Raw genomic sequence first — 9,794 nt, forward strand, 5'->3', positions numbered from 1 at the left:
AGGCCTGTGGCCAGCATTGGATCAAATAATGAGCGTGGGACGGATGGCAGGTAATGAGAGAAGAGAACGTTTGGTATTCAAACTCTGACCACACCTGCACACACCTATGTGGATGAATGGGCTTGTCAAATCATCGTTTTGTCAATGGTCTAGTGAATTTTTGCATCCCAGATGTGTAGCTTTGTGTAGATTTGAGCTTATTCTGATTATTCATTTTGTGTTTATGACACTCCTATCACACGCAGGTGCTGTTTTAATTACTTTGGAGATTCATTTTATTTTTTCCCTAATACAAAACTGTGGGAACAACACACATGTGCAGTGTTGCATGGAACAGAACAGTGAACAGTAATCTGTCGTCTGATTCCAGTTTAATTGTTGATATCTTTTCTGACAGGTAATGGAGGCACAGACACTACAGAAACCACGGCAGGGTGAGAAGTATAAACATCAACAATTATCCAATCAGGGAGCCAAAAGAACCAAGGAGACAACGATTTGAAACAATGTCTCACTATTTGAACAGTACCACATCACTAAAGGAAGACTGCACCATTCTACTACACAGTGAAATAACATGCAATACTGTCCGAAGTTGCAACTGTAGCTGTGATGGTGACCGCAGTTACACAAGTACACTCAAGTATTTGCATGGAATGTTTCTACCGTGGTAGTTTGTGTCTGAACCGTTCCCTTTAACCATTGAACATATACATGTATTTATAGAGAGAGATTTAAGAGCTCCAAATGTAGTATGTGTTCTTCAATAGGACCACAAAGCTATTGTGTATAGATAGGTGGGAATGCTGTGCGTAGCACACTACTGCAATCCTGCTTGTGTGTGCTAATGTGGACACTCAAACCCCCCCAAATGCACATTGTAAACAATATAGCAAAACAAAAAAGCAAACCGACATTACAGACGTGAACATACACTCAAAACAAAACGAACATGAGAAGAGAAAATACTTTCTTTTTCTTTTTTACACAAGACGTTCTGTTTGGCCACGGAGGCACAGAAATAAATAAGACCATAGGACTTAGATAAAGCCCTGTCAGGGAATGAGGACGATGGGAGGTGGTAAGGGCAGGCATCTGCCCGCACTCGCCAATGCCGGAAAATTCTACTCAAAGAGCATATCTTCATCGGTCTCGTCGGTAAGCATGTTAGAAGGCTCGGCGACGGGCCCCAGCTTTGCTAGACGTGCGGCGATCTCCAGCTCCGTCCTCTCGCGCTGCTGCTTCTTCTTCTCCTGGATCTTCTTCAGCCTGACGACCAAACCAGAACAGGCCAGAGCAATTCAGCACAGACACATTGATCAACTGAGCACAAGTGTGGCTAAGACAACACTATATTTTGATAGTTCCTTCAACATGACACAATTAGGACTTGTCTTTAGCAAAGGTCACCCAAAAAGAATAAGAAGAGCCACAGTTGAAAAGGAACACCATGATATTGTCATTTTGTTGAATGGATGATGACTACATATGAATGTCCCTGTGTAGTCTATGTACATGCAGCGAACGACAGCAACTTAGTCCCCCTAGAGAATGTAATGGTCCAGCTCATTGTTGGCACAGTGGGGAGCACTCACCTGTAGAACTCCTCTCGTTCCCTCTCATCCAGCTCCGTGATGATGTAGGTCAGGGTGCGCTCAATCCTGGGAATAATCACTGTGGGGAGACAGACAGGAAGTTGTTGGATGTGTCTGGACCTGGACCTAGCACCAGTACCACGACTGTGTTCAGCCACAGTATTACAAAACATTGTACAACAGTTATAGATCGCTGTCAGTAACACTGGTTAACAACTGTAAACACTCAATGCAGAGTGAGAGACTACTGATGTGTGTGTGTGGGGGGGGGGGGTGGTCTTACCATGCTCAATGGCATTGACACGGCGGTTGGTGACCTTAATGGCTTGATCCAGTGTGACAAACGATGTCTGAGGACAAAGGAACCTTTTTATGTTTACCATGACCATTACTTCGAAATACCTCATTTCGTAAACTGCAATGGACAAGAAATGCCTTGTCTATGAGAGGAGCGCCCCCTACCTGCAGGGAGGCCAACTCCACAAGCAGCTCCACGGCTTTGGCATAGTTCTTCTTCAGCCGGGACACCTGCTCCCCTCCTCTGGCCAGACCAGTCAGCTCATAGCCTGGGATACAAGTGAGACAATGAGACTCATACAGTCTCCACTCCACACAGTGAAATACTTGGTCTGCTAAACTCAAAATATTGGGCTTTGTTGCAATCCTTCAAACCAGTGGATCTAACATGGGCCTTTTTTTTATTTATTTTTTTAAAGAATAATTTTGACCTAATCACAATTAATTCATAACACTGTGAATATGTTGTTTCACAGACAGATCACTAAAGGGGGCCATCGCAAAGCTAGAACCGCCACTGATTACGACAAAGCACAATTTGATGATCCACAGTGGATGTCTTAGTATTATCTTGTGGCCTTAGGGAGAGATAGGCACTTACTGTCGCCTCCTTCCTGGTAATGCTCAAAAACAGGAAGGGTAACACCTGAAAAGAAACATGCATAAAACATTAATAAACAATGAATTATCAATCAATTAAATCAATTATTCCTTGACTATGGAAAGTGCGTAGACAGGGAGGTGGGTCATTGGATTTTTTTTTTTAAGAATGTCATTCTTTTGTGGGTACATTTTTACATATCTAGACGTAACAGACAATTTTAGTTATATACAAAACAAGATGTTAAATTCCTTGTGCTACCGGCTGGGGGGGTTCACACATCTGTAAAACAGGTACATCTAAAAACAACATTTTACAGTGACCGCAATTATGTGGGTGGTGCGATTTAAAAGCCCACCTGCAACATTGTCCTTCTTTGCTCTGACCTTCACCTGGGCTTTGTTGACATTCTGAATGACCGTAGTGCTGTGAAGACAGGGAGTCTCATGAGGATGAACGATGAATACACTGACAAAGACATCTGCTCATTAATCTATGGGTTTGCTCCTTACCTGAAATCCCCAGCAGCAAATTTGGCCTCTGCTAAAGAGAAGGCAGCCTCTCTCATGACCTCTCCCATCAAAGTCTTAGTCTAAAGAGAAAGAATTTGATTCAATCACTATGTTTTCCCAGTAACCAATGAAACTTCACCTGCCTCTTATACTGAAAACAATAAAACACTGAAATATTGCCTTAATATATATTTTTTTCTTCTGAGGTTAATTGTCATGGATGTGGGTAATCAACAGTTTTAGGGATTAATGAATAGAGAGGTCATTTCAGTCTGATTCCAAATTAGGGGCCACTCAACACACATTCTGGGAAAAATTTAAGATACAGTCCAAGATTCCAATCCCATACATTAATTGTTAAATTCAGCAAATAGCTCCTCACGGCCCTCTAGCACAGTCAAAACTCCTGGTCCTAGCTCTAGTAATGGAAGACAAACATAGTGTCTCTGACCGAGCCATAAACAATCTTAGCCAATCAACATGGTGCTTCAGGAGAATGGAAGGGAGAGGTAGAATTCCATTGGCTGTTGGACTCAAATATCAACAACCTTTTGCAAAACTGAATAGCGGACGGTACCTTTAATACATTTATGAATATATGTTAAAGATCCCAAAAGACCTGAGCTTTGTAGTAGTGCAGTGTGCATTTCCAGTTATCTGTTATGTTACCTCGATGATTTTCCGAAGGATCTGCCTAAAGCGCATGGCAAGGGCATCAGCCTTTTTCTTGAGCAGGTTCCTCCCGGTTTGGGCTCCTTTCAGTCGGGCCTTCATAATGGTCTGTGCCCTGTAAATCAGTGAGAAAGATTTAATCACAACAGTTCACGTGCTAACGAGAAATGTCATTTCAATATTTTGTTATTCTCCCCACTTTGGGTTTATATGTTGTCACAGTGTGACAGTGACACATTATAAATGTTGTCTGTCCCAGTATCAGTGTCTGCACCATTTAGTCGCCGTGTCAGAGAGGATTTTGTTGTGGTGGCCTAGGAAGACTTGACTTAGCTCACCTTCTGACAGCACATCACATGAAAACTGCCACAGGCAAAACTCACATGACTGTAAAACGTCTTCCGTTTTTTGAGCAGACTTAGGCCTGATAACATTGTTAATGTACTCTGACTTTCTTGGATAAATATTATAGCAGGCTTACAACCTGGCTTTAAGTCTTTGCATAAATTTAACAACAGGAAAAGAACGCTAGGTCCTCTTAGCTACCTTCAAGTGACAGATTCCAGCAGGTTACTAGCTAGCTAGATAGCAAATTATTTACCTAAGTGGAAACTTAAACAATGGTCTTATTACCTTTACGGCGAACAAATATGCTTTACTTCCTGTTTGCAGAACAGTCTATTACGTGGCCTATCATATTTGTTATTTACAATGTAACATAATTTTCACAAAAGAAAGATAACACTAGTTAACCTTGCATCAGGCTCACTAGCTAGCGGGCTAATGTTAACGCAGCCAACGCTACTTACATTCTAGATGGAAAAACGTCGATACGGTCTTTTGACGACATCTTCTTTTCTTCAAATCACCTATAATATACTAATCCAATGGGCTCCAAAAAATATTATATTCCGAGATCTTAAATTACGGAACAGAAGGATCTTATTTGAAACGCAATTTCTCCGTCGTGATCCTCATAGTCCTCAGTAGGGCACAGAATCAGCTGATAAGCAGTCATGTGACACAAACACGTAGGATTCACTGACAGCAGGGTGTGAATACATGGGAGAAGTAAATTCAGAGCCAATATATTTTTGTCTATCTTTTCATGATAGAAAATAAACACATTTGTTGGGTATACCATTTTTGGTATTTGGTATTTGGTGTTTCATATTAAAATGGTGAATACGTGGTGTAATATTAGAGGCGGAAACATCCACGTTATTTTCATAATATGACTATGCCGTACAAATCTCTTCGATCATCTTTATTATTTGAATGACAATACTGTTGCAGTAATCCATCTACAAAAGGTTATGGCTTGCATCAGGAGATTGGCGTTAGAAGGGCGGAGGGACTGAGGGACTGCTGACATTACTCCACATGCCTGTAATGGTCATCACCATTCCTTCCATTATTACAAAGATATTAAGCCAGCCAAGCAATACACATCGGTATTTTGATTAGTGAGGTGAGGCGCGCAATCCATTGAAGTCATCTATACGACATATTAATTGTAGTTCCGTATCATCACCTCGTTACAAAAAAAACCATTAAACAAATTCGAATTGTGGCTGCAAACCAACTATGATCACCAGAATCAATCAAGTTTATCTCAAGCATATATCTTGGAAACCATTTCTCTAACTTTTCGATTCTAAAAACGTCTCTATGGAGAATCCCATTCATTTTGCTCTGCGTTAGGGAATATAACCACCAGGGGGCGACTCGATTACGTTCCCTTCCTATAGACGTTGGACTATCTTGGTTAGTATTCTACAATCTTTCTGAGGTCATGTGTGACAGAATTGCTTCCGGGTGAACTGGTGCGGTGTGGATTGGTGACTTGGATGATTTTGAGCAAAGTTGAAACCAATTATTGTGTCGCATTGGGTACACATTTTAGGAACATTCCGCCGATTTAAAATAGACATCATCGTAAAGTGAATATAAAGTAAAGGTGAGTTTGTTAGTACAAAATTCAATACAAACACAGCATTCTGTCGACGAATGAAATGTGTGAGGCTAACGTTAGCTAGTCTGCATGTGCCGCATGACAGAGGGAAGTATTCTGTTGAAGCAGATGGTCCGTATATTAGCAATCGGCTTGTACGTGATCTATATAAATTACCTGTGAAGTTGGATGTTATTCGTGTTAACTTATTCATTTGATCATTTGTGGGCTTAAGAAGTGTACAGATAGTCCATTCTCAGCAAGATAGCTAGCATACTAGGTTGAGTGGCTAATTTAGACTCCACCAAGCAGTAGTTAGCTGAACTGGCTAGCCGGGCAGCTAATTTGTACAACGAAAATGTCACTCAATGGTTTTGGGAACTTGTCGGTTAGAGACAGTCATCGTCATGATCAGAGGGGACATTTGATGTGGTTTGGGCTGTATGTAGTGATGGAAACATTAATGCAGTCGCTTGTGTCTCTCCAGCGATGCCGGGGCTTAGTTGCAGGTTTTACCAGCACCGGTTCCCTGAGGTGGAGGATGTCGTGATGGTGAACGTGCGCTCCATCGCTGAGATGGGAGCCTATGTCAGCTTACTAGAGTACAACAATATTGAGGGCATGATTCTGCTAAGTGAGCTCTCCCGTCGACGAATCCGTTCCATCAACAAACTCATCCGTATCGGTCGCAATGAGTGCGTGGTGGTCATCCGAGTGGACAAGGAGAAAGGTGAGCTAATATCTTTAACCTGTGGCGATAGATTTTGTGATGTGGCGAGTCGTCTCTAAGCTATGTTTCATTGTCTTCAGGCTACATTGACTTGTCAAAGAGAAGAGTGTCACCAGAGGAAGCGATCAAGTGTGAGGACAAGTTTACCAAATCTAAGACAGTAAGTCAAGCAGTCAATACACCCAAGGGTTGACACAGACCTGTTTACCATCTCATGTTCATCTTACTAAGCCATGGTTATCTGTTTCGGTGAGCACGTTACACATTAGTTGGCACATTACGATTCTTTTTTAGATTTTATGATTATATGAAAATAAATAAAGTCAGTCTTGCATGTGGCATTTCTTGGATATGACCGATGTGGTGAGGGTGTTAGGACGGGTGTGGTACCCAGCTTCATACTAGTACAACAAAGCTTGTGCTAGTGTGTGTTATTCTTGTTTTGTTAATAGTATTATTGCTTGGGCTGTATAGGTGTATGTGTGTGTCTTACATACAATTACAACTCATTTTGTGCAGGTGTACAGCATCCTGCGGCATGTAGCTGAGGTTTTGGAGTACACTAAGGATGAGCAGCTGGAGAGTCTGTACGAGCGGACCGCCTGGTTCTACGATGATAAGTACAAAAAGCCTGGCTATGGTGCCTATGACGTCTTCAAGCAAGCTGTGTCGTGAGTATTGCACCTGATTCATGCCGTATTTGGCGAGACAATGTTTCACCATTATTTGCTCATTTGACAGTTATGTTGGATACTAATTATTTAATTATTCATCTCAGGGACCCCGCAATCCTTGATTGCCTGGACCTGACGGAAGAGGAGAAGAGAGTTCTCATTGATAATATCAACAGGCGACTTACTCCCCAGGCTGTCAAGATCAGAGCAGGTACAGCCAAAAATCACCGCCGTCCAAAAATGTTACAATCTTTTTAAATCATCTGCATACACAGAGAACTTCTTACTTTTATTAGAAATATAACCTGCTTATATTCAGATCAAGGATTATATCCTTGGCATTATACAATCTAGCAAAGTGCTGCTATGTATGTATTCATGGATGGATTGTTTCTGTATATTCATACTGAAAGAGGAAAATGTTCTGCCAGTTCTCTAATCCTGGGTGTGTCAGCCTTTCCCTGGGGGATCTCTGAACTTCTCACTGCTGCTCCCTGCTTTACCAAACACACCCAATTAACCTTATGAAGGGCATTATAATTACAGAGTGACTTTAATCAAGTGTGCTGATGCAAAGAGGGAAGGGGAAAACATGCGGTGCAAGGGTCCCTCAGGCACAGGGCAAAAAAAAAAAAAAAAGGCCCAGTGCTAATCAATACCTGTGGTTTCCTGTGATGGGTGATTTCAGGTGCCCAGGAGCTTTTCTAAGACATTGACCCCCTACCCTGCTCTGACTGTTTACAGATATTGAGGTGGCGTGTTACGGGTATGAGGGCATTGATGCAGTAAAGGAAGCTTTGAGAGCAGGGCTCCACTGCTCTACGGAAGCTATGCCAATCAAGGTAGGAGGCATCTGTCTGTTGCACATACACTCACCGGCCACTTCATTAGGTACACCTTGCTAGTAGCAGGTTGGACCTCCTTTTGCCTTTAGAACTGCCTTAATTATTTATGGCATAGATTCAACAAGGCGCTGGAAACATTCCTCAGAGATTTTCGATATTGGCATTGTCACAACATCACGTAGTTGCTGCAGATTTGTCGGCTGCACATCCATGATGCGAATCTCCCATTCCACCACATCCCAAAGGTGTTCTATTGGATTGAGATCTGGTGATTGTGGAGGCCACTGGAGTACAGTGAACTCATTGTCATGTTCAAGGAACCAGTTTGAGATTAGGTGAGCTTTGTGACATGGCACGTTATCCTGCTGGAAGTAGCCATCAGAAGATGGGTACTATGTGGTCATAAAGGGATAGACATGGTCAGCAACAATACTCAGGCAGGCTGTGGCGTTTAAATGATGCTCAATTGATACTAAAGGGCCTAAAGTGTGGCAAGAAAATATCCCCCACATCATTAAACCCCACCACCAGCCTGATGAACCATTGATACAAGGCAGGATGGCCCGCCTGGCACCAACAACCAGGCCACGTTCAAAGTCACTTAAATCACCTTTGTTCCTCAGTCTGATGTTTGGTTTGAATTTAAGATCCTCTTGACCATGTTTACATGCCTAAATGCATTGAGTTTCTGCCAAGTGATTTACTGATTAGATAGTTAATTAAAAGCAGTTGAACCGGTGTACCTAATAAAGTGGCCGGTGAGTGTATATGTCCTTTAGGTGGAAATCTTAATCGTAACAAAACATGCCTTATTTCTGTGCGTGTGATGTTGCCCATTGAGTAAGTTGTACGTTAAACATCATTTGAACAGTGTAATGAGCAGAAGTACTTGGTCCTAAGATCATTTCATATATTTTAACATATGGCACTTAAGACCTTTTACAAATATATACACAAACACTTCTAAAATATATACACAAACAGTATTCTAATGTCATGATTTTATTTACCAATGCTTTGCCTCCTTCAGATTAACCTGATTGCACCACCACGGTATGTGATGACCACAACCACGCTGGAGCGCACAGAGGGTCTGTCTATGCTCAACCAGGCCATGGCCGCCATCAAGGAGAGGATCGAGGAGAAGAGGGGCGTCTTCAACATTCAGATGGAGGTACTCGACTAGAATATGTTATTACATTTCAAACCTAAGCCCACTTAGGATCCAAGTTACTGCTCTGAAGTTTTTTAAGATTAACATTAAACATAAGGTTTGTTTGTCTTTATTCATTGAATGACATCTCTGTGAAATGTCTTATGGATGAATTTGCCTTACCTTTGTGCAGCCTAAAGTGGTGACCGACACGGACGAGACCGAGCTTGCGAGACAACTGGAGCGCCTGGAGAGAGAGAACGCTGAAGTGGACGGTGACGACGACGCGGAAGAGATGGAGGCTAAGGCCGAAGACTGACCAAAGTGAACGGAAACAAACATAAGCGTGGAGTCAAGTCAATCACCCAATACACTCATTGACCTTTCAAAATAAGAACTGGGTTCTGTATTTTATGACTCGTTCTAGATTGATGTGAGATTCACCTCATAATCCAACTGTGGACATCAACAAAATGCAGACAATGCTATTTGATAGGATAATTTACTACCTTTTAGATAAAACAAAACTTCACATTACTTTACTCAGCAGCAGTGGCCTTCACAGTATTGTATGTGCAAAGAAGATCCTTACATCCTCACCTTACAGATCTTTGCTCAGATGGGAGGGTGCTAAGGGGTTTAAACTTGTTTAGACCAGCCTTCAGGCCCTATAACACATTGGAATATCTGTGCATGTGTAGGGCCTTTTGCTTTTTTTTTTGCTCATACGAATTCAATAAAACATTGGATATGATTACGTT

General features: G+C 41.9%; 2 protein-coding genes across 2 annotated transcripts; one reads left to right on the top strand and one right to left on the bottom strand.

Annotated features, from left to right (window-relative positions):
• Window positions 1–354: 354 nt before the first annotated feature.
• atp6v1d (ATPase H+ transporting V1 subunit D) lies at window positions 355–4,701 on the bottom strand. Its single transcript, XM_012835622.3, has 9 exons — window positions 4,487–4,701; window positions 3,675–3,792; window positions 3,006–3,085; window positions 2,852–2,919; window positions 2,494–2,538; window positions 2,058–2,161; window positions 1,879–1,945; window positions 1,596–1,674; window positions 355–1,269 (listed from the first exon to the last, which is right to left on the bottom strand). The coding sequence occupies exons 1-9, from the start codon at window positions 4,525–4,527 to the stop codon at window positions 1,125–1,127; spliced, it is 747 nt and encodes a 248-aa protein (XP_012691076.1). The 5' UTR covers window positions 4,528–4,701; the 3' UTR covers window positions 355–1,124.
• Window positions 4,702–5,466: 765 nt separating this feature from the next.
• On the top strand, window positions 5,467–9,787 carry eif2s1b (eukaryotic translation initiation factor 2, subunit 1 alpha b). Its single transcript, XM_012835636.3, has 8 exons — window positions 5,467–5,637; window positions 6,119–6,361; window positions 6,442–6,521; window positions 6,881–7,032; window positions 7,140–7,246; window positions 7,780–7,877; window positions 8,911–9,054; window positions 9,227–9,787. The coding sequence occupies exons 2-8, from the start codon at window positions 6,121–6,123 to the stop codon at window positions 9,350–9,352; spliced, it is 948 nt and encodes a 315-aa protein (XP_012691090.1). The 5' UTR covers window positions 5,467–5,637; window positions 6,119–6,120; the 3' UTR covers window positions 9,353–9,787.
• Window positions 9,788–9,794: the final 7 nt, after the last annotated feature.

Source organism: Clupea harengus, chromosome 15, assembly GCF_900700415.2.
Source record: "Clupea harengus chromosome 15, Ch_v2.0.2, whole genome shotgun sequence".
NCBI classification, from domain to species: Eukaryota; Metazoa; Chordata; class Actinopteri; order Clupeiformes; family Clupeidae; genus Clupea; species Clupea harengus.

What these genes read in the sequence shown, in the direction of transcription:
- atp6v1d (XM_012835622.3), bottom strand. Translation starts at nt 4,527, where the DNA reads ATGTCGTCAAAAGACCGTATCGACGTTTTTCCATCTAGAAT. An exon ending in TTACCAGGAAGGAGGCGACA is followed by an intron (nt 2,162 to 2,493) that starts GTAAGTGCCTAT and finishes CTTGTATCCCAG; the next exon opens with GCTATGAGCTGACTGGTCTG. An exon ending in TGTCAATGCCATTGAGCATG is followed by an intron (nt 1,675 to 1,878) that starts GTAAGACCACCC and finishes GTCTCCCCACAG; the next exon opens with TGATTATTCCCAGGATTGAG.
- eif2s1b (XM_012835636.3), top strand. Translation starts at nt 6,121, where the DNA reads ATGCCGGGGCTTAGTTGCAGGTTTTACCAGCACCGGTTCCCTGAGGTG. An exon ending in AGTTTACCAAATCTAAGACA is followed by an intron (nt 6,522 to 6,880) that starts GTAAGTCAAGCA and finishes CATTTTGTGCAG; the next exon opens with GTGTACAGCATCCTGCGGCA. An exon ending in GTCTTCAAGCAAGCTGTGTC is followed by an intron (nt 7,033 to 7,139) that starts GTGAGTATTGCA and finishes TATTCATCTCAG; the next exon opens with GGACCCCGCAATCCTTGATT.